Here is a 24,211-nt window from a genome sequence, read left to right on the forward strand (position 1 = left end):
ATCACTGAGGGCTGGGAAGAAACACATTCTCCTTTTCCTGGACTGGGACTGTATCAGAACCTGCCCCCTCCCACCACAAAAAAAATGTGCTGCTGGAACTAGCCATGTTGGATACCTCCTCTCCTGCGACCTAAACTACTGGACGAGTAACTCCTGTACCATGAAGCTTGGGACAACTCTGGAGGATTTCAGTCATGGTAAGAGACGACCAACTTTGATTTCCAATAGGGGGGGGGGGGGGGGGGGGGGGGGGGAATCACCAAAATCAGTCTTGAGTGTGGAATGTTTTCAATGTTGTCTCAATTGTGGAGATAGGAATGCTGTGATTGTGCTTTTCGGGTTACATTACATACATTATTTCAGGTTGACATGCAGTTTGGTGGTGTGTGTGTGTGTGTGTGTGTGTGTGTGTGTGTGTGTGTGTGTGTGTGTCAGTACTCAGAAAATACAGATTTTTGGCCATAACTCACCAGCACACACCACTACCTTTCATAGCCACACTTTCCGCATAGGGAACCAACTGTATATTAAAAAAAATAAAAATAAAACTAGATATAAGTGGAGTTGACTCCATAACTGCTATTAAAAAATACTTATGGTTTCATGTTAATAAAAATAAAAACATTATACTCTTCTAGTTACTATTTTCCTGATTTTCCCCAGGGATTAATTAAGTGTTACAATTATAGTAGCTACCATAAATCAGATTAAGTATAAACAATAATTGCAATTCATTCATTTTAATTACATTAAATTGTCTTACAATTGTTCTATTAGTTGACGCATCATCTGCATTGTCCAAAACAGACAAACGTCCATCATAGATCATTCTATATCAAAATTGTAATATTGTTGATATTGCGTAGTATCATAATAACTATGGATTGGATGTATTAGGACCTGTATGTAATTGATTAGTGCAATGACATAATATGAGAACTGCACTGTCAATGAATCACACAGATCCCTCTCGAGCCTCAAACAGCCACATGACACACCATTGACTCTTATATAAGCATGAAGCATGGAGTCTGGTTTGCCAACTGTGGGCCATAAAGAGACACAAAAAGAGAATTATCTTTACTTTGACAGGTATGAGGTGAATGAACCCCGTTGGCCCATATCGGTCCATGAATAGGGAGAGGGCAATGAGCAGTTTGAAAAAAAAAAAAAGAAATCTGATGGTATGCTGAAGGTAACCATCATAAAGGATCATACAAATATGCAGTACTTCACATGCATGTATCTGTATATCTGTACGTTAGGCCTCAAATGTCAATAGTTTGCTGAAGTTCGCCCTTCGTAAAACATACCTGACAAAGTTACTTTTTGGTAAAAAATAAAATGGCCGCCCTACCTACACCATTGGAAATAGGCTAGAGGGCAAGGGCTGAAGTTGCTTGGTTGGCAGGCGTCTGCCCTGCTGTGGTACACACATATATATATATATATATATATATATATATATATATATATATATATATATATATATATATATATATATATATATAAAACTCCTGTTTGCTTTACGCGGCCAAACCACAACATTGGAATATCAGGTTCTCTTTATCACTCCCTATCCCTATGTTTATGAAAAAGATCTCACCCATCTCGCCCAAGACCCTGGCTGAAATTGTCCCACTGTTTTAAGAATGTGAGTGTTGATCAACAATCTCAACACATTCTGAGTCATGCAGCTGTAGTCACATGTAATAACACAAGCCTAAGAGAAGGACACACGCACGCACGCACGCACGCACACACACACACACACACACACACACCATCACCTCAAGCAGAGAACAACCCACTCTGTCCTGCTGTATCCATCTGCATTCCTGGGCACATGGATCCTCACATGACGATATGCGGATGCTGATGTAGACGACTGCGGCTTTTTCTGTCGGCTCCGCCCCCCCCCCCCCCCCCCCCCCGCCCGCCCCGCCCCCCGCTGTGGCCGCTCGCTCGTTCTCGCGGTGAACGGTTCGAATATTTTCTTCAGATTCGGTCCCTGACGAGTCACGGAGGGAAATAAGAGTCTTTCGATTTGACCGACTCTTGCTTCCCGTCGGTGAGCGATGGAGGAGGGTCGGGTCGGCTGTGTTGGACGGTGTGAATCGCAAAAAACAGTTCACGCCTCTTGTTTATTTTGGTGCAATGCAAAGTGTAAATCAGTGCCATTCGCCCGGTATATGCCCAACTCCTTGGCCTTTTCCCGCATCGATTTAGTCCGATTTAGTCGACCAGCTCGCAGAATCCGAGCTCAATGAGGCGGTTTGTCCTCTTTTCGTGTGTGTCAGGATTCAATACTGAATAACTGGATGCACGTGTGTCCGGCTGCAACTGCCGAGTCGCGAACAAAATCGACGGACAAACGACTCTTCTGCCGGAGTGACTCCCGATTGCCGATTCGTTGAAAGTAACGCGTTCACCGGGAACGCATCGTTTGCGAGCCCCGCGTTACGAATCCATCCACAGCGTCCTGGGGGAGAGGGCCGCACATTACCGCATAGTGACGCTCCGGACAAATAAGAAACCTCTTGATCCGACCCAGACGGACAACTTGGTTTGTTTGAGTCTATTTTTTCGTGACGGCGGTATGAAACACGAGGGGAATACACGACCGACGCATGACAACGTTGTCTCATTGGGGGGTTGCAGGAAAGGATAATACCAAGAAGGTAGGACAACTTGTGGGTTAGCAGGTACAACTTGTACCAGTCAAAAAGCTATATTTTAAGTAGCCATTTTTGAGTATTACTCGGGTTGAGAGGGGAGAAAAAACCCCAAAATATTGCTTTTGCGTTACCATTTCTCCCCAAAGCATCCCTGTGGCCCAAAGAACTCATGCTGTTACTTGAGAAAATAAACCATACCTTGAGGGAGTCACCCAGTAAATTTAAGTATATTACAATTACAGTTAAACTTCAGTCATTTAAAAACTGAAAAACTCATCATGAGTATCCTTTCTCTTAGATTATCCTCTTTATTTATATCATATATTATTATTATTACAGGAGTAATTATTGTTATATTCTCTTTTTATTTCATTATTTTGTTATTAAATATAATGTGTTATATTTAACTTAAATTGTCTGTCCAGCTCGGTCCTCTAATTGACAGGAGCGTTCTGTGTAGAGGTGGAAGGGAGTACGGTTTGGGTTTGATTAACTATTCAACACAATTATTGTATTATCATTATTTTTCTTTTAATAACGTTTGAATATCGCTGTCTGTGCGACCCGACGTGGGACTCGTGGTGGAAAGTGGAAGTAAAATATGTCAAAATGCATTTTTATCATTTATGCTATTCGAACCAGAAAAAAAACATGTAACCGTGTATTAAAAAAAAAGATCGTGTCAGGGTTACGCTGTGAATCAGTTCGTCGCTGCAGGTTTCTGAACATGCGCCCGTTGTCGCAAAACAAACACGCAGTGATACAACTCGTTCTCCATGTATGAATGACGAGAATTACATTTTCTTCATTATTATTATTATTATTATCTGTGTATTGTTGATTTTGTCATTAAATGACGTAACGTTGGTTCGATTTTTGTTGATGTAGTTGAATTGGATCTGGCTAATTGTGCATCCTCGTCCTCCTCGCGTTGTACCCATTTTTGCTTTGATTATTATTATGGGGGGGAAGTCGACAGGCACCAACAAAATACAATTTCTGTCACTGGGTTTTGAATGTAGCGCCCGTCTCTAATGCTACGTTCCACGATTTCGGGACTCGGAAAATCTGCAAAGAAACGGTGATTTGAGTCGGGAAGTTCGGGGCGGACCGCTCGGGTCCGAGTTTATCCAGATAACACGTCCGATGTCTGGGGCAATGGAGGCACCCACCCTGAACCGCCAATAAAGTTCCTCTGCGTGTGTTTTTTGTTGTTGTTGTTGTTGTTGTTTTTTAAACCCACCTAACTTCGATCTAAACTGTACTGTTGTATACTGTGCTGTATTATCCCAAACACTACCTCACACTATTCACATTCACATGCCACTTTAATTCACATGCCACTTTAAATGCACATATCTGTATATACATAGCCATATTCCTTCAACCTATTCAATTTTATTTCAATTTATTTTTTATAGTATTTTATTCTATATATTTTTTATCTTATTCTATAAGTATTCCACTTACTGTATTACGTTTTAGGAGTCAGTTAGTCGGTCTATTAGAAAGGCATTTTCTACTTTTTATTTTATTTTATTTTTGTACTTTTTCCTAGGACTTATTGTGTGCTATCACCGGGTGCGTTGCATTACATTTCACTGCATATATGTATGGAAGTATGTATATGTATGTGACAAATAAAAAATCTTGAATCTTGAATCTTGAATCTTGAAAGTGCTCCGTATGCATCCCGCCAACCTGTGGAACGCATTTAGCTCGGAAGTGGCGGCCACCGGCTGCGGGATTTCCGAGTTTCCGAGCTTCAAGTCAAGGCAGCGTGACTGGTTTCCATCGCTTCCGCCCCTTTGAATGAGTGACGTAAAGACTTAGTGACGTTAGGCCCCGCCCGCCGCCCCCCCCCCCCCCCGCCCCCCCCTGAGGCTGGTCGGCCTCAATGGCGATTGCGACAGATCCGCAAGGCAGCGGGAGCGGGGCGCACGCAGACCTCCGCCGTCACCAGTTTTGACCACTCACCCGATGCGACGGTCGAGAACTGTGAGTGCTTTTCTCCCTTCGGCCGCCGTCCGTACGGCCGCGCCGCTCTGACGCCGCTCCGTGTGTTTGTTTTCGCAGCGGCGGGTTTCCGTGTTCGGTACTCGGGAGAGCGACCACGTAGTCACCGCCGCCTCGCCTGCTAGCCGGGGCTAACAACGGGCTCCTTTGTTCCGCCACCGCGGCGTTTCTTTATCCGCTTGTCAGTAGCCTTATCTCGTATATGGATGATGGAGGGGGGGGGGGGGGGATAGCGAACGCCGTTTAGTCTTCGTTATTCCGGCGTTATCGTGCGGCTTCCGCAATGAAAATCCAAAAAAAAAAAAAACCCGCAGCTTAATAACACCGCGGTGTGTTTTAAATTTCATCGATACCCCGGAACCGGCCGAGCAAGGCCGTTAAGAGCGGGGGAGGGGGCTCAGTTTCCCTATTCGATGTTATTTTTTCGTTATCGTTATCGTTTCAGAAATCCTGTTCATTCCACCAGAGCTCATTTTCACGTACTAGGAATTTTGTTTTGTAAAGGGTTGGTTCATTGTTCTACAGATTATTAGCATCAGAAAAATCACACGCGTCTCTATCTATCCACATCTATATGGATACATACACAAGAACATGAAGAATATTATACCAAATAGGTCCTATGCACAGGTTGCATTAAAAAGCTATGGCAGTGTCTGGCCACGAATAAAAATAGAATATTTTACACGGAATGAGTACATATGTGTATAATACTTCTGTAGATAACAATGGATGTGGAGGTCTGAATTATTACGATGTTATTACTACATTTTAACAATGTCTGAAGTGTTAAGTTATTACCAAACTCTAATAATAAGTTGCATAGTGATGTATGTATTTTGAAGTTAACATTGTCTACATGGATATTTTGAACACTAATGACATCTGTGTAACACAACAGAGATGTATCACTTCTATCGCATTGGAATTAAACTATGGTCTGGGTGATATATCAATGTACTATTGTTATTGTGATATAAGACTCAATCGTCCTGAATTCTGTTGTTATTATAATGTCGTGATATGGATAAATATTGTTTCTAGGGCTGCACTACATTAAAATAATTTAATTTCCTGTAGTTTGTGTGCTGTTCTGATTCTAATCAACAGCCCTACCTACTTGGTCATAATATCCACATTTCTTATGTATAAATATCTTATGAAAGCACCAATATCCATCCCCAAAATATCATCAATTAATAATATCAACGTATTTGTCAAAAATAATTCAGTAAACATTGTCCGTCCCTATTATTTGCTATTGTAATTAGGGGCAAAACAACTGTCTTCTGACAGACACATTTTTCTCATGCTTTTTTCCTTGTTTTTCTGTGTCTTGCAGGTTATGCCCAACTAAAATGGAGGATAGTTTTGATTGCGATTGTGGCGAACTTGAGCCACCTGATCATTGAGGGTGCAAAAAACTGAAGACTTAAGGCCAGGCACATTTCAGATCTTGACATCGGGTGGATCAACAGGAAAAATTGTTAAAATTAAATACTAAAAATAGGAAAAGGTGCCTTTTGTGGCACGTTAGTATGAAGCTGCTCAGGACCAGTCCCACACTGAATGTATCTGCACTGCGAGGATGCAACTATATGCTTTTATAATTTCAGAAGACTCCATCGCTTCCCTCAAAGTCCATTCCATTGTCGTTGCTAAAACACTACTCACCCAAAATCTGCTAGACTAAAAGTCCATGCCAAGGATCTGAGAAGAAAATTCAACTTTTTTAAAAGTGCTCCGCTTTATATAAAATGGCTAGATTCCTTGACTACAAGTTATTAACCAATATCTGACAGTGCGGGCTAGCCAGTAGTCTTCTGCATAAGGTTTGGTTAGTTCAGCCCCCAAAGTAGAAATCCTATTTGCCAAATTTTGTTTGTCAGTCATTACATTGGACTTGGACAGCAGACAAGAGTAACTCTGTAAGCCAGGAGTTTGGTGTGAAAGCCAAACATTCAAGATGGCAGAAAAGTTTGAGTCATTGATGAACATACATGGTTTTGACCTGGGCCCGCGCTACATGGACTTGAAGCCCATGGGCTACGGCGGCAACGGGCTGGTGTTCTCAGCCGTTGACACGGACTGTGACAAGCGTGTCGCTGTGAAGAAGATAATCCTCACGGACCCCCAGAGTGTCAAACATGCGCTCCGAGAAATCAAAATCATCCGCCGTCTCGACCATGACAACATCGTCAAGGTAAGGATTTGTACGCCAATTGTTTGAACTTGTTTCTTTTTTAAAATATTTACATTATGCCACTGTTATGGTCTTTGGTTTTTCTCGGCCTCAAAGTCTCCATGTTTTCTCAGGTGTTCGAGACACTGGGCCCTAGCGGTCGCAGGCTTACGGAGGACGTGGTGTCCCTGACCGAGGTCAACTCTGTTTACATCGTGCAGGAGTACATGGAGACGGACCTGTGTCAGGTGCTGGAGAGGGGCCTCCTGTCTGAGGGCCACGCCAGGCTCTTCATGTATCAGCTCCTCAGGGGCCTCAAGTACATCCACTCGGCCAATGTGCTCCACCGCGATCTCAAACCTGCCAACCTGTTCGTCAACACAGAGGACTTGGTGCTGAAGATTGGGGACTTTGGGCTGGCTCGCATCATGGACCCACACTACTCTCACAAGGTAGGGCAGCAGCCGAATGACAATTCAAGCAAAAGTCTATAGTACAATTCCAATAAGGGACCACACTTCATTTATTGATATGGTGCAGTGGTTTGAAACATGGTTGCACAGTTTGCACTCAAGAGTGGAGTGTCTTTGTTGCACTCGCACGTGATGCTTTCCGTTGTTGGCCGGAACCCTGGTGCTCCCCAGGGTGACGCAATTGAACTGCAGGAAATAAACAAGAAGGGATGTATATCCTTGTAGTCACGCCTTGGTTTCCCTTCCCAGGAGAACGACAGCTACTGAGAACTTGACTCTGGGAGCCATTGTTTCCTTTCTCAGGCTGCAAGCATAATTGTGTACTTATGCTAATGATAGCCCCCTTTTAATATAAACTTGGAGGAAGGTTGTTTCATTGGAATGGGGAATTTTGGGGGGTAATTCTGTAAACTTGCTAGCTGACCATGGACAAAATACATGTTTGCCTTTGGTATTGAGTCTAGTTTTCTTGTTTAAAGACAACCTGTTATGCATCTTTTTACACACGTTTATCTAGGTCTCTGAGGTCCCCAAAACATGTTTTTTAAGTTTTTTGGCTGAAAATACCACTCAGATGATGTATTCTAGCCATCCTCTAAATCTATTGTGTTCCTGACGCTACTCTGTGTAAGTGGGAGGGGCTACCCTCCTGAGGCCCTGAGTTCTGTGAGCCAATGATGTTTGAGCTTCATTTCCAGGTTCCGTTGTAATTAGTTTGCAAACTTTCAATGATTTTACTTTATCGGTTTACTAAAATCCGTTTCTGAACAAATTTGGGGTGAGAAATAAGCAATCCAGTTGCTGAATCTTCACTCATATTAGACCTACAAGGCCTCATTTAAAAGTTTATTCCGACTTTAATTGCCCTGTTTCAAGCTTGTGGGGGACACGGGGCTTTTTGGTTTCGCAGGGATTTTTAGTTTCAGGTGAACGTTGAAAAATAAAATAAATTCACCTACAAAAAAACCCCACACAATTTTTCAATGGTTTTGTTTAGAGAAACGCAAAGCAGATTAAACACCACAGTCTACAGTATCATCTGCATACTTTCTTATAAGAAAGAATGAAATACAGTAGAATTATTTTTTAAATACTTACATTTCCATCATCTGCAGTTTCTTCACGGACCGTTTTTATTCATTCCCCTTTCTTTTAAAAGATTTGTGCTGGCGGTTCCCATGTTATTTCTAATTTCTAGTTCTAATTCTACTAAGGCACCTAGTGACGTATGAAGGGATCAGAAATCTGAACGGGTTGTTTCAGGACATTTCCGACAAAGGCTGCCGCTAAAAAAACTGGCTGTCACAGTTTGTGTGTTAGTAGGACCATCAGAGACCACAATATATGTGTACAAGCACTGAAAAAGTGAGCTTTTCATAATAGGTACTCCTTCAAGGCTAGGATATATATGTAATATAATAATATTGTTGAAGTTATAGCGTTCTCTGAATGTGGAAGCCTTTAAAGGCTGCAATGTGTGTAAAGGTTGATACGAATAAACCTATATAGTCCTGAAAAGCTAATTTGTTCTTTTTCAGTTTAATCCTTAAAATCACCCTATGTGATTATATCGAGGTGTACGTCTTCTGTTGTTTCCATGGCTATGGTGATTTTTCTTTTGTCTTTGTTTCCAGCTGCTAGACGTCATTAGAGCAGTGAGGCGGTCGGATGCCTACACATGTCTCAGCTTAGTCATCACCATGGCTGTTGTGGGCTCACGTGATGAGATTCCCTAAGTCTGGTACTGCCTCATTCATAGCCTTGTACAGCAAGGCCTCTGTGCCCCCGCCCACCCCTTTCCTCACATACAACCTCGAGTCTACAAGAGCTTCTCATTAATAGCTCCTAGCGCACTGACCTTACATTTTAGTACCCTGTTCACATGACTAGGACTAGGTATCATAGTGTTAAATTAAATGAAAAAGCTTGGTCTAGTTTAAAAATTAGTTTCATTGATACTGAAGCGATAAAAGTACTTTGTTATTATAACTTTATGTCAAATGCCAAATTTTGTCATTACTTAATAGGATTGGTGCAATTAAATTTTGATACCCAGCCCTACATGACTCATATTGTTTAAGTGACTCATAACTTGTTCCTAGTCAAATCGCTTTGCCTATTTTTAAAAAGAGGAAGTGGGGTATAGAGCAGTCTTTGAAAATAAATTACTGTAAGGTCTCACACTGCTGTTTCATCACTGTTTCCACACCTAGCGCACTGATATTCCTGGCTACACTCTTCCCCTGTAGCGGTTATTTGCTGTGCGGGCATTTTCCTCCATATAAGCAGTTTTTTTTCCAAATGAAAAATGGGGGCAAGTGGGTATTCTGCCAAAGTCAGCTTTTCTGTGTATGACTGTTTATCATTTATCAAACAATGCTGTACCTGCCCCACAAGCTTTATGTGTCTAGTATACTTATTGTCTTTGTAGTTTTTGTCTGATTCGACCGCACACTGGGTGTTTGCAGGTAAATACAACTGGGTCCCCGGGTTGTTTTGTGTCTGCCAGGGTTGGAAATTAAGACAGTTGGGCTCACCTTGAAAGGCGTCTCAGCCCACCCCACGCCCCCCACTAGCCCCTTTTCTCCTAACCTGCACCTCATGTGGGTGGAAGGCTTGTTCTGCTCCTGGATCTCTGTACTGTTCACACTACACAAATCTCTGTTTTGTGATCGGGAATCTTGCGGTGTTGTGGTTAGCACACTTCATGACTGATCAGGGACAAGGGGCCACACGTTACAAGATCTTTCACCAGGATGAATCCCTAACGAGTCTGTTGGGTCTCCAAACTAAGTTTTGTCACCATAACACACACGAGAAGTGACACCGGAAATGCTGGATACCATGCATGGGACAGGATTATTTCTTTTTTATTTGCTTCTTGATCAGCGTAAAAAAAAAAAAAAAAAAAAAAAAAATAAAAGCAGAATTAAAAAAATAAATATATTAAAAACCTTGCGAAGAAAAGTAAAATATTTATGTTGTGTGTTTCAGGCTGCTGCTCCGTGCATTCCCATCTCTCCTTCTCGACTCCTCCCCTCCCCCCCTTATCTTGTGTCTGCTCTCATTGTTGCGTTACTCCAGACTCAATCCCGACACGACCAGATATTTAACATGCTTCATATCTTGTTGGTGAGCGCTCGCAGATCGCATCGTGAGCAGTTCGAAGAGCGCGCTATGATTTTCCTCGGATCTGGGGCTTTGCTCGCCGATCTCCAAAAAAAACTGTTGGCAAGCGGAAAATCAGCCCAGAATCATGTAGTCTGAACGCAGCACTAGTAAGTCCCATTAGGTCTCAGTAGAGGTGTGCAATCACCCGACACAGTGTTGCTTCCATGGCCTCTTCCTTTCCAGCATTGCTCGGCCAGCAAGAGCAAGTTGGGGTCGTGCTATTTGGGTAACGGTGTCTAAATAAAGGAGGGCAGTTTGCCAACTAACACTATTCTCTGGCACAGTTTCAAAACGTGCAGATGACATATTTGTATTATGAGATGGACATAGCACATTTGCCAGCCCATCCATGAATGCACACACTTATTTTATGTTCTTTATGTATTTGGTAAAGGAAAACACAATTTTCTTATATTTCAGCTGTACTCTGTGGTTATGTTTATCCAGTGCGGTCATGAAGTTAGTTTTATTTTTTGTTATTGACATTTGTCGAGAGTGAGCGAATGCACGTCATGTTTCTCCCATACTGAGTCTGTGAGCTCTTTCAGCTGTGGCAGATTTGGACCTTCTTAGTGGCCCAGGACCAAGAATGACAGGAATTCACATGTAGCAGCCCCATTTCGCTCGTCCCCTTTATGTGTTTTGATTTTTCCCCCCCTGCAGCCGGCTCCTTGTACTGGTCTGGAGTCTCACTGAGGCCTCCTTTGAAGCTGTGTTGCCTGCCTCCGGATTAGCACTTCCCCTGGAAGAAGGCCATGGCAGAAAATCTACCTTTCGTTTAGCCCAAATGTAGCTGTAAGGGTTTAGCATTAGTTTTACTTGAGCATGGTCTTCACACTGGTACTGTGCAGCAATACACTATGCTGAGATAGCCCGCCACAGTGTGAGTGCAATTTTGGTTGACTGTAGGAATGCATGGACAACTTACTACAATAATGGTGAGATGGTTGATTTTGTAGACCCTGTGTTTTATTTTCAGTAAATTACAGTTCCAAAATCAAAACAAGACAGGAATTCAATGCAACTACATCATGTTACCTTTGTACCTTACAGTGCCAGTACAAAGTCACAGCATGGGACCCAATACCAGTATCTCTATCTGTTCATTCCCTACTTAAGTGATTGGTCATACTTTCACTTAGCTGTTACTCTGTCTGCAGAGTAAAGTTGTTTTGGATGATTTGAAAAATAATTTGTGCTTTGAAAAAACAATTTGGTCACCTTTCTTTGGCTAAAGCTGCCAAAGGAAGGTGACTGGACACTGAAGCAGATATATTCAACGAGAACTTGTGTTGGAGAGATGACATTCTGCCTGTGTTTAGCACAGTTTAATAAGCGGTGGTTTAGGAGGCCTGTAGTCATGGCAGCCTGTGGAAATTTTCAGGAATGTTTAAAGAGGAGAGGAGGGGGCATTGAGAACCAGGTTTTCTCACTATGGCTATTTGGCTATCCTCGTTAGCCTGTGACACACGTATACACACAAACTTGACCTAGTTGTCGTGCCAGCAGCATCTCAGACTGGCACCAAAGTTCAAAAGGAATGAACTAAATGCTGGGAAGCTGGTCAAACCCCAGCAAGCGCAGGGAAATCTTAGGTTTCCTGCTTGCGAGCCTGGTCTCCTCATTCCAACCCTCTCACTAATTGACAAGTTATTTTTATTCCTCTGTAAATAGGACAGTGTTTAGCGCTGAGCAAATTCACCACATGTGTGAGCGGATTAAAGCTGCCTCTGGTGCATTCAGTGACCGAGAAGTAATCCGGCTTCTCAGTCCTCGTATTTAACCAGTTCTGTGAGCCATCTCAGGTTTGCACGCTTTCACCCTCCTTTATGTGAAAGTGGAGGAAGTGGTGGTTGGAAACTGTGGACTCCTCCACAGCTTTCCAGTCAGACTCGCCCCGCCATATTAAAACGCTGCTGCTGTTAACCACAGACAGACACATTGACGGGGGCGCGAGCGAGCCAAGTCAGCCTGCCCTGATCTGGTTAGAGTTGGTATAGTTACTCATTGATTTAGAGTAGGGCTAAACAATTAATAAAATTTAAACCGACGTTGCAATGCAATGGCACGCAATTTCTAATTGCAAAGGCTGCGATTTAAAAGAAAGAGGTTTTTTTTGTTGTTTTTTCTACACAATCTTAACTCATAGCATAGTGATACTATGCTTGCGAGCCTTGCTCTTTAATGACGAGTTGTGGCTCTTTAAAGTTTTATTTTGAATAAAATATAAACAATTCTAAGAGTATTTCAATACATTTTTTCTGAGGCATTATCTGCAGTATTCAAAACGGAATTTCTCATTAGACATACTAACCTATGATGGCTTCGAGAGAGAGCGCATCTATAAAGATCTGTTTCCTGGTATTGATCAATGATCTGTTAAATGAGTGATCATGGGCTGATTACCTGGTTTTTACCACCAACATGTCCAAATCCTCAGCTTGTGCGCTACAAGCACCACAACATCCACAATTAATCAATATATATATAAACAATTATATCAATCAAAGGTTTTTATTTAAGCCATTTGCAATATTCCAGGGAACACGGCGTTTACCACTGCAGCGCAAAAACCTAGCAGCCGCAGCAGACATGCGCCCTTTTAGTAGAGTCGTCATATTACTGGTAACGTTATTTTTAAATGCGTAATGGTTTGATGGCGGAAAGGGACGTTTCAGAAATTTGGCTGTTGCCAAAATATGTTTTGTAAATGTGGCTCCTGAGCTGGGAAAGGTTAAGTACCACTGCTATAGAATGATTTATTTCTTGTGTTTAGTGAATAATACAGAAAATAAGGAAAGGAGGAGGTGTACTAAATCGCAGTATTGGTCTAACAAAATCACAATTAAGATAATTTAGCCCTAATTTAGAGCCATGTCTGCTGGCAAAAATGTGCCTCTCTGTCCACTGTCTGTCCGTCCCTTTTAGCCTAGGTGTAGAAGTCCAGCTGGAATGTTCATTTAATTAGATGAATCCCCTTTGTAGGCCAAGCCTTACATCTCCGAGCCCACGGTTCGCAGAATTGTCGTTATGCAACTTCCAGGTAGGGACTGTGATGGAGCGATTGTTTTGTGAAAAGTATTGTATAACCACGGTATTGCTGTTTACCGACGTGGGGGTCAGTAAACAATGGGGAGGGCGGAATGCCGTGCCCGTCAATATTTGCATTGAATAGCTGAATCTGATTCAACTGACAAAATTCTGAGTCAAGTACAGCCCTATAAGTAATTGATAATAATCGGACACACACAAAAGAAATCCCCCATATGTTTAATGGACTGTCCCTCCCCCTCGCGTGCAAAGTTTCTCCAGAAGTCATTGAAGATAGCATGCAAGACGGTCAATGAGGACAACAAAACAGTGATTATTGTGTTTATATTTCATATCCTCCTGGAACTTTCAAAAAAAATGAAAGACTAAATATTTTTTATTTGCGGTGATGAAGGTAGTGCGCATTATCCCAGTGACGTCATGTAACCGTGGTGATCGTCGCAGCCCTACTTCTAGGCAGCAACAAGGTTATCAAATTGCTGCCACCCTGTTGCGAATCTCACCAAGCTGCTTGGTGCTCTTTCTAATACAATAGTATACACTTTTATGGTTGGTTTGGGGTCAGTAGAACATAGCTATTGACAGACTTGTGAGTTCCACATCCAAAATGGCGCATATGGCTGTTGTTGGAATACCTTTTTGATGGTCTGGATAATTTCCTTGACCACCTGACGCTGGCTGCTGCTGAGGTCGAAGTAAATCTATTGGTGTTGCTTGATGTTGGCTACCTGCGGGCGGTATTGCCTCTGGGAGTGGATGTCATTTATGTCGTCACCCAGAGAGGGTGTGCAGAGCATCAGGCACACTCCCTATTTTGTGAAACAGAATAGCACAGCATCAAGTATTTGGGCAGAACAAGAAGCAGAGATGTGACCCCTGCTTTTTCCTTTCTCTCACACACAGCTCAAAGTTCTTTGTTTTCAGCTTTCTCATGTTACCTGATGGTAGTCGGGCAGTTGGCATATTGTTCCTGACAGCAGAGGTGTGTGTGTGTGTGTGTGTGTGTGTGTGTGTGTGTGTGTGTGTGTGTGTGTGTGTGTGTGTGTGTGTGTGTGTGTGTGTGTGTGTGTGTGTGTGTGTGTGTGTGTGTGTGTGTGTGTGAGAGAGAGAGAGATTATCCTGCCCTTTCAGTCTGCTGACAAGGCCTGCACGTGTCTGGTCTCCCTTTCCTCTCTTTATCTCCTTTCTCTCATGCTGCTTTTTTTGGCCCTGTCCAACTGTGGACATGACCAGGGCTGAGCCAGGCCATCAAGGAGGGAGTGGGTGGGTGGGTCAGGGTTATGGGGTTTAGCTGTGGCATGGCTGGATCTGGGCCTCTAGGCAAAACGAGGAGCCCCGTAGAGGAACGTGAGCGTGCCTATCACATTGAAGCATCGTGGCGGTTTGAGCCTCGTACCGGGCCATGAGATCCTGAATGGGACTTTTCATAGGAGGAATGTGCAAACATCTTCTCAACTTGACTAGTTAGTGGGTTTTTTGGATGACGGCAGGAAATAACTTTTAAAAATGACCTAATTATGACTAATAAACAAAGAAAACTATTTTGACAAGCCGGTTTATTTTGACATGTTTTTTTCAATCGATTGGTTTCTTTTCGTCCAATTAAGAGAGCAGAACTAACAGCTTTGTCAAAATAATCCAAGGCTAGAATACCTTTTATCAAAGTATTACACTTAGTTTAATCATTGTGCAAAATATTTTTCATGTGAATGTTGGTGGAAAGCAGTTTTGTCATTCCAAATGACAACTCCTGTATTTCGGTACATCCCTAAAGTGTGTGTGTGTGTGTGTGTGTGTGTGTGTGTGTGTGTGTGTGTGTGTGTGTGTGTGTGTGTGTGTGTGTGTGTGTGTGTGTGTGTGTGTGTGTGTGTGCTTTCATGCAACAGACAACCCATCGTGCTTTAATGATCACACACTGGCACCCTTTGTTCTGCTGCCATGAAACTTCATTCACACTAGTGGAAAAAGCTCAAAGGGGAACTTTGGGGGAAGCGCTGACTGACCGGGCCTCTCTGATCTCGTGTCTCGCTCACAGGGCCACCTCTCTGAAGGCCTGGTCACCAAGTGGTACCGATCTCCACGCCTGCTGCTTTCGCCCAACAACTACACCAAAGCCATCGACATGTGGGCCGCCGGCTGCATCTTTGCTGAGATGCTTACGGGGAAAACCCTCTTCGCAGGTCTGCCCGCTTCCCTCTCTTGTCACTGAATGAAAGGGATCAAGATAGCACATATTGATTGGTTCTATTTTGAAAAATTCAGGCCACTAATCGATCTGAGATTTCTTATTGAAAAAGGCAGATCCCTATCTGAGCCATACCAGGCTTTTTACAAAGAGTACTGGTATAGGATATTGGTCCGATCGTATTCTAAAATATAGTGTTTGAGAATACATTAGAGTTAAAGCCAATACTAAGGTTCGCTCCACTTTGTATATCCCATCGTAAATTCAAGAGACCCATTTTGATAATGAATGTGATTTTTGCCTTGGCTTTCCCATGATTTGCATTCATGCAGCCATTTTAACAACAGTTCAGTCATACCGGCTGACGCTCCAGTGCCACCTTCAAACGTTTATCAGATTGACGTGGCAGCATATCATGTGAAAGACCCTGCCCAGCCCGCCCATTTCCTCCAGAAAACACAAATGCCTTCAATAAAAAAATAAATAAATAAATAAATAAATAAATAAATAAATAAATAAATAAATAAATAAAAATCATCACCGCAAGAAATGTTTTTTGAAAATCGAGGCAAGCGGTTGCTTACCCCTTCGTCTGTCTGTCCACCAGGGGCCCACGAGCTGGAGCAGATGCAGCTGATCCTGGAGTCCATTCCCGTGCTGCGCGAAGAGGACAGACAGGAGCTGCACAGCGTCATCCCTGTGTTCATTCGCAACGACATGTCAAAGCCCCACACACCACTGGCCAAGCTGCTGCCCAACGTTAGCTCCCAGGGTGGGTGGCGAGACACGCGCCCACACACACCTCACCGACACACCACAACACGTGGCCACCAATTTCCGTAGGCCGACCACATGAAGTGGGAGGTTATTCTGAATCTCGCCAAGTCGGAGGCCCATGGGATACTTTTTTGGACGCTATTTTGGACATTGCTCCGCTGGTACTTTTCCATTTCCATGCTGTCACACAACTTAAAGATGTCCAGTCAGGCTGGTCTGCTCACATTCTGCTCTGGATGTCTCGGCATCTTTTATGTTTCACATTAACGCACCGGGTATCAACGGGTGTCTTTGATCTCCTGACGGAAGCCCTTCAAAGTGCTTCATCAAATATAGATTCTTGTAATGGTTTTATATTAACATTGTAATGTCAGTGTAAAGGTCCCTAGGATTATGGTGATAATAAATCGGTCTTACTCAGTGGAGTTTGGACATTTCCTAACTCCCTTCCCTTACAATCTCCCAGCTTTAATTGCTCCTTTGTTTTTGTGCCTGCAGCCCTGAACTTCCTGGAGAAGATCCTGACCTTTAACCCCATGGACCGTCTGACCGCCGAGGAGGCCCTGGCGCACCCCTACATGGCTGACTACTCCTTCCCCCTGGACGAGCCTGTCTCCCTGCACCCCTTCCACATTGAGGACGAGGTGGATGACATCCTGCTCATGGACCAGAGCCACAGCCATACCTGGGACAGGTACCAGCACTCACACCCACGTCATCTATAAACACGCCTCGAGATAGAAAGCCAGAATTTTCCTATGCAAACATTTTTTGCAAACATAATGTCAGCACAGACTGATGTGTTCTGGAGTTTGGAGTTCGCAGTTTGGAAGGCAAGATTGGGAAGGCAGAGACCATCTCGGTTTTTATGTATTAACAATATTCTAATTGTGGGTCTGTAGCAACATGATTTGGGAAATGAAAAGGCAATTCTCTGAAATATTAATTTTATGTAAAAAAAAAAAAAACATGTACAAAGAAATGTACATGGGTCATAATCTGCTTTTTGATTATCGTGATATAGTTCAATGTTAGTCAGCCCTACAACACTGAAATTATCGATATTGAGGTATTGGTCAATGTTGGCTTCGGTGTCAGTGTCACCCAGCTCTATGTCAAAGCCCATTCATACTCCTATAGACAATTTGCTTGTTAGGCAGCGAAGAATGATCACAAAATGAGATGCTAATAATTACGTTCACAATGACATCACAGACAAGGCTCGCACTGTATTCTGACCTGTGGCTTCTGCCTTAGGTATCATGACAGTCAGCTGTCAGAAGTTGACTGGCACTTGCACAGTACCCACGACCCGGAGGAGGTCCAGGTGGACCCCCGGGCCCTTTCTGATGTCACAGACGAGGAAGAGGTCCAGGTGTGTTTCCAAAAACCCAAACCCACATACACACTGAGTGCTTTGCTGTTAATTGAGTATTAGAAATACATTTATAAAAGGATAAATCTAATGGGGCCCCCTGGTGTGTTTGCTTCAGGTTGACCCCCGTAAGTACGCCGATGGAGAACGGGAGAAGTTCATGGACGAGCCGTCTTTCGACTACTCCTCGCTGTTTCCGCCGCAGCGCTCCTGGCAGGACGAGCACCACGAGAACAAGTACTGCGACCTTGAGTGCAGCCACACCTGCAACTACAAGGCCGTGTCACCGTCCTACCTGGACAACCTCATCTGGAGGGACACTGAGGTCAACCACTACTACGAGCCCAAGCTCATCATCGACCTCTCCAACTGGAAGGAGCAGCAGAGCAAGGAGAAGGCCGACCGCAAGGCCAAGAGCAAGTGTGAGAAGAACGGGCTTGTGAAGGCACAGATCGCCCTACGGGAGGCCGAGCGGGCCGAGAAGACCCCGGGGCCAACGGAGAAGGACAGCGAGCAGGAGAAGCACCAAACGCAGCCCCAGAGCCAGGGCTTCGACTTTGACTCCTTTATTGCGGACACCATCAAACTGAGCCTGCAGCCGGAGCCCTGCACAGAGGTGGGCCTCCTCGGTGAGGTGGGCCTCCTGAGCGAGGTGGGCCTCCTGAGCGAGGTGGGCCTCCTGAGCGAGGTGGGCCTCCTCAATGAGCTCAATTCCTCTGTCTCCCAGCTGGAGGCGTCTCGCACGGGCTCTGTGCCCAAGTCTATCAGCCAGGAGAAGGAGGAGAAGTGCCTGGTGAACCTGGCCCAGCTGGGCGCGGGCAGCGACGGCATCCGGCCCGTGCACCCCTGGGAGAGCTTCGGCGACGGCGAGCCGGCTTTGGAGAGCGGCCGCCTGATAGACGAGGCGTGCTGGGACGTGGGCAAAGAGGAGCAGCTCCAGAAGGAGAGCGCTTACACCAGCTATTTGGACCACCTGTTCAGCCGGAGGGAGGAGGGCGGGGTGGCCGGGGAGACGGTGGCCAGCCCTGCGGAGGAGCACCCGGAAGAGAGGGAGCTGGACGAGGGCTTCCTGGACAGGAACGGAGAGATCGTGTTTAACATGCAGCTGGACTCTCTGGCGCTGCCCGGCTTCGACAGCCCAGATGACTTACCTCTGAAATCCATCCAGGCGTCCCTCACCTCCTCCACTGTCAAGTGCTCCCCGCAGATCGCCCACAAGACCTACAGCAGCATCTTCAAGCATCTGAATTAAAACTTCTCTCGCAGTGCAAAACTTAGGCTGTCCTGTTTTTATTTGGTATTTTTTATTATTATTATAGTAGTATTTTATTTTACTTGAATCATTTCATACCTTTTTCTGTAAGGTTAATTTAAATTTTAATGTAAGGTTATTTGTTTTAATTCAACATTTCCTTTTTTTTTTTTTTTTGATATTAAGTTAAAGTGTTGGTCATCACTCTGAGCCTTGTTCAGCAGTCCCTCATGGGTTGTTGTCTCAGCGCCCGTCAGTAAACTGACATGTGATTCACATAGTACTGTAGAAGCGTGGAAGGATTGATGGACAGACAGGTAGATGAAGGGGAGGAGAGGTGGAGAAATGGAAGACTTGAGACTGGGTCAGGGAGAGGATGGCTGTGATTGAGGAGTTCACCGATATCATCGCTGTGCAAATGCTTTCATACCGACGGCCTTTCCTAGCAGGCAAAGGGGTTGGGCTTCTTTTTTTTTTTTTTTTTTTTTTTCCTTTTTCTATTTCTTTTCGGCTTTCGATCGTACATAACTTATGTTTTTTTGGGTTTTTTTTTTTTTTTTCCCCTTCCAAAGAATTTCCTGAATAGCCCTTTCATACTGTACATTTATTTGACACGTGATGCCAGCAGCAGCCATTTATTGTAGACATGTAAATGTGTTATCTACCTCAAGGTAACAGCCGCGAGAGACACTCAAAGCCGCAGTAGTGCTTTACACAACATCCTCATCGTCATGAAGTCACATGGTCTCCCAGTCGACTCTGTCTGACCTTAGCATCTTTAAATAGTGAGGTGTTTCAGTAATCATTATTTATTTAAAGCAAACATGCAATATTTATTTCAGCAAGTTGTCGGATTTCTTTTCTTTTTTTTTGGTCGTTTTTTTTCCAAATGTGACTATTGAAGAGCGAACAGTTGGATAGACAGACTTCCATGTTTGTCGTTTCGGCACTTGTGGAGCGCACAAGTTAATTTGTCTGTGGAGTGACGCTCATTTATTTGTTCTTATGTTCTAGGAGGACATGAAGCTTTCAGTTTTTCCATCAGTTGTCCCCACGGTCATTCTAGGCTGCGTTTTGTGTTTTGTTTGGGGGAGGGAGGTGGGTACAGAAGCGCCTAAAAGTCTTAATAAAAATAAAATAAAAAAATAAATAAAAATTTGAGTCGAAATGCATTGTTTGGAAAAAAAAAAATAAAACATGCATGGAGGCAAGAGAAGGTACAATGTTAACGGTGCGGTGTGTTGTACGTGATGAATCTCATTTCAAGTGTATGTTTTTATTAAATTTATAAAACTTTTTTTTTTTCCAAGGAAGCATGATGAATTAAGTTCAAGTAGAACATTTTTCTTCCATGCCTTAAAATGCTGAGTGCATTTCTTTAGTTTTTTTACTTTTCGGTTTTGTAATCATTATGTTCCCTTGTTCTACAAAATATCTCAAAATAAAATTACTGGGCAAAGCACTGTGGCTGTCTTTCTCAATCCTTGTCCGTATCGCACCTAATTACCAAAACACATGATGCACCCTAAAGGCCGCCGGCCAAAAATGGATCCCAGGAGCTGTGGGCGGTAGTCCAGCGTCTCTGTGGCCGTAAGATCACTTTCCCTGGACGAAATGTGCTGACTGCAGCTCTGCCAACTCCCGAGTCTTTTTAATGTCCATGTGGGCAGACTGAATTACAGTCAGAGTGCTGAGGAGCAGGGTCCTGGGCCTTAAATCACCACTTAAATACAGCTCTGCCGATGACCTCCTCCCACCTGGCCTGACACATACCATACTACAGGGGTCTGGCAATATGCCTGAAAACTTCTCCCAACACTGATGAAACTTATCAAAGTCACAAAATGACATTGGTACATACTCCCCACACTATGTCACAGCAGGATCCCTGTCCTTTGTTCTGAAATTCTGAAGTGTTGCATTAAGTCACAAGATCTGGGAATTTTAAGGTGTGGACATACTAAGATACAGAAAAGGTAGAAAAATGTACAGAAACTGGAATACTGTCATACAAGTCCTTTGTATACGGAGACGTTGCACCAGTCTCTAAGGAGAAAAGCCTCCAGTTCTTTGAGGGAAGAAGGAGGTGGAAATCTACATTGCTCCAGAACCTCCCATAAAGGTTCAATGGTGTTTGGATGATGATTGAGCCATGCGTATTCTGGCATGTTTATCATGACGAACAGTGTTTGCACCGTAGGGTGCACCAGCTCTTGTATGATGGCCCTAGAGTCCTTGGCTGTTATGTGACCATGCACGGCAATTACTGGAGCCAACGACTTCCACAAGACGGGTGTCCGTACCGTCACGCAACGCCAACTGTGTTTCCTACAGACATGGGTAGAAGGCATTCTTTGGCTTTCTCCAAATCGAACTCCATCGGGACGTAATACTGTGAAAGATCACTCAAAGACTCACGACAACATCGATTTTCCATTGCTCAGGAACCAGGTTTCGTGCTCCTCACACCAGGTTATGCATCTTTGTGTGTTCGCCTCGGAAACAAATGGCTTCCAAATGGCTTCCAAATGGTTTCCATTTGGAAGCCATTCCCTGCCATAAATTCCAGCTTTGCGAAGCTTACGACATTGTAGTTGTTGTTCATCTTCCCCTGCCAGTGAGCTTCGGCTTAGGACCACTGAGCAGTTTGTCCACGTTTGTCATATGCTGTCAGGATGCCTGTTTTCTGGACTGATACACCGCAACTGGGCTTCTTGGCAACTTGGCTTCTTTGGAAAATTGCTGGTTGGCTTGTTTCGCTTTGAAAACTCACACATCAAAGTTCAAATCGTCAATAGTCAACGATAGTCAAGTCGATCATTTATATCTGACACAAACTGCTAATCAGGGAACAGCCTAATCCGACTCACCGCTGCATCTGTAATTGTGATTAAGTTACTTCAGATTTTATCCACATATTTATGTGACATAATATCATAGCTCTACCACCGACCTCGAACAGGGATTTCGGTGGGGAGAAACAAGGTCATCTGGGTTTGGATTTCCCTCCTCTAGATGATTACACGGCTCAAAGACACATTGGCACAAAAAGAGGCGACAGCCCCTGTAGCGTCATTCATGCACCGTGTGGTAAGAGCCTTCAGAGAACAAGCTGGACCAGCTCTCGACCAGATCTCCATCAGTTTCGGGGCCAATCTCAATAGCTCCAACACCGTCTCCCTGCCCTGACCGGCTGCCTCTAGACGTCCTCAAACCTCGACCTCCTCCAACCGGCCTTTTCTCGCCGTGGTCTTGGCGACACCCTCTTGATATTTGACCAGTTTGACATCTACCAATCGGGACGTTGTGCATCCGAACCGCGAAGCCTTTTCTCACGCCGTTTCATCTTTTGATATTGTACCGACATACAATGTTTAGTGATTCACCAGACACCTTCACACCCCTTCGACACACACATACGCACACACACACACGCACACACGCAGACACGCACGCACGCATGCACACGCACGCACACACACACGGACGCGGTCGCGGGCTGTCAGGTGTCATCAGGTTATAAATAAGATCCAGGAACAAAAGGGATTACTCACTCACCTCTTCGCCCATCAGCTGACAGGGGCTTAGCGCATTGGCCACTAATTCAAGGGTATAAATGCGACTCTCTCTTTCCTGGAAGGCCATTTAAAACACCCAGTTTTGTGGGGGAAAGGAAATGGTTAAATAGCCACACAGCCTGCACCTCCTATAATGGAAACAGAGTGAGTGAAATCGGTTGTGCGGAAGTGGCGGTGAGATAATGCCGTATCCATAGTGGCGATCAGGTGACAGTGTGAGAGGTAAGGTGAATAAGAGTTCGCTGCGGGCTGCAGCCGGGTGGTTTCTCTGTTCATTTTGGATCTTCCAATCTATAAAACACGTGAGGAGTTATGCACCATTACTTTTGCTAAACGTGAACCTCGATCCGCCTGTGACGTTCCGTCCAGTTCCTCCGGGGATGTAGAATTTGTGGATCTCTTCCAGTGAGGTTGGCGACTTTGGTACTTTCACAGTTTTACATTATGAGTGTTTCACAAAGCATGGAGGGCTGCTGTGACCTGCGGTGAATCATCGCAGCACCTCGGTTTTTTCAGCCCCTGCTAGAGGACACGGACTGCGGCGGCTGTGGCGGTTAATGCCGCGGCGCAAAGTGCGATTATAAATAGACACGCCAGTTCTGGGACCTGAACTTTGATGCGCCGGCGCCAAAATTACACGAGGTCCCTGACTGATAACATGAGACCCCGGTGCCACATTCTATCCGACCTGAGGCACGAGTGTGGATTCAATGGCAAAAGGGGGCGTGGTCTGGCCTTTTCACGAAGATCAAGATCAACAATTCCGCGATGTTCTTGGCGCACAACACGTTGTATGGCAATTTAGCTGGCAATCCACTGTGAGACCTTTTTACGAATGGACGATCATCAACGGAACTCGGTCAAGGACGCCGAGTGTCAGTTCTGAGGCTATGGAGCCGAAAAAGCCCTTATCACTAGAGCTCACCCTCGTGGCAGTGTTTGGCAAAACAAGGTTGACCACTTTTTTTTCCTCAGGTCGTGGAGGCTCCATTATCGGGACAGAAATACAGATACAGATAGAGATAGAGATAGAGAAGCCCAGGGGAGAACTCTCATAGCCATAGACATTACTCTGGGAGGAAAGACAAGAAAATCTACTGGGGGGGAGGTGGGGAAACCAGAACTCAAACGGCGTTCCACGGATTTTCACTTAGAAATGCAGTTTTTCCACAGTTTTTATCGAGGTATCTCCCACAGTGCAGGACAGCACACATTTTTTGTACAGGTCAAGAATTGAAACGAGACAGTAATTAGTGGTGTGGATCTTTAACAATTTGAGTTACATATAGCATTGCATGCAGCCCTTTGTTACACAGGTAGAAAGGTCAATTGTGTGTGGGTGTGTGTGTGTGTGTGTGTGTGTGTGTGTGTGTGTGTGCGTGCGTGCGTGACCTCAGGCTTATGTAACCGCAAACAGGTCCGTTCTCTTGGCCTGACTCCCCTGACTGAGGAGGCTTCTCTGATTATGAACCG

At 44.3% G+C, this 24,211-nt stretch overlaps 1 protein-coding gene across 3 annotated transcripts; it reads left to right on the plus strand.

The window, feature by feature from the left end:
• The first annotated feature begins 14 nt into the window (after positions 1–14).
• mapk6 (mitogen-activated protein kinase 6) lies at positions 15–20,622 on the plus strand. Of its 3 annotated transcripts, none has more exons than XM_079998107.1 (8): positions 15–197; positions 6,037–6,897; positions 7,011–7,328; positions 15,607–15,751; positions 16,364–16,528; positions 17,032–17,227; positions 17,791–17,908; positions 18,027–20,622. In XM_079998107.1, the coding sequence occupies exons 2-8, from the start codon at positions 6,661–6,663 to the stop codon at positions 19,158–19,160; spliced, it is 2,313 nt and encodes a 770-aa protein (XP_079854233.1). In that variant the 5' UTR covers positions 15–197; positions 6,037–6,660; the 3' UTR covers positions 19,161–20,622. The 3 variants fall into 3 exon arrangements, with proteins under 3 accessions (XP_079854233.1, XP_079854235.1, XP_079854234.1); XM_079998109.1 differs by lacking the exon at positions 15–197 and adding an exon at positions 2,579–2,681; XM_079998108.1 differs by lacking the exon at positions 15–197 and adding an exon at positions 4,600–4,676.
• Positions 20,623–24,211: the final 3,589 nt, after the last annotated feature.

This window comes from Zeus faber (genome assembly GCF_960531495.2).
Source record: "Zeus faber genome assembly, chromosome: 3".
NCBI lineage: Eukaryota > Metazoa > Chordata > Actinopteri > Zeiformes > Zeidae > Zeus > Zeus faber.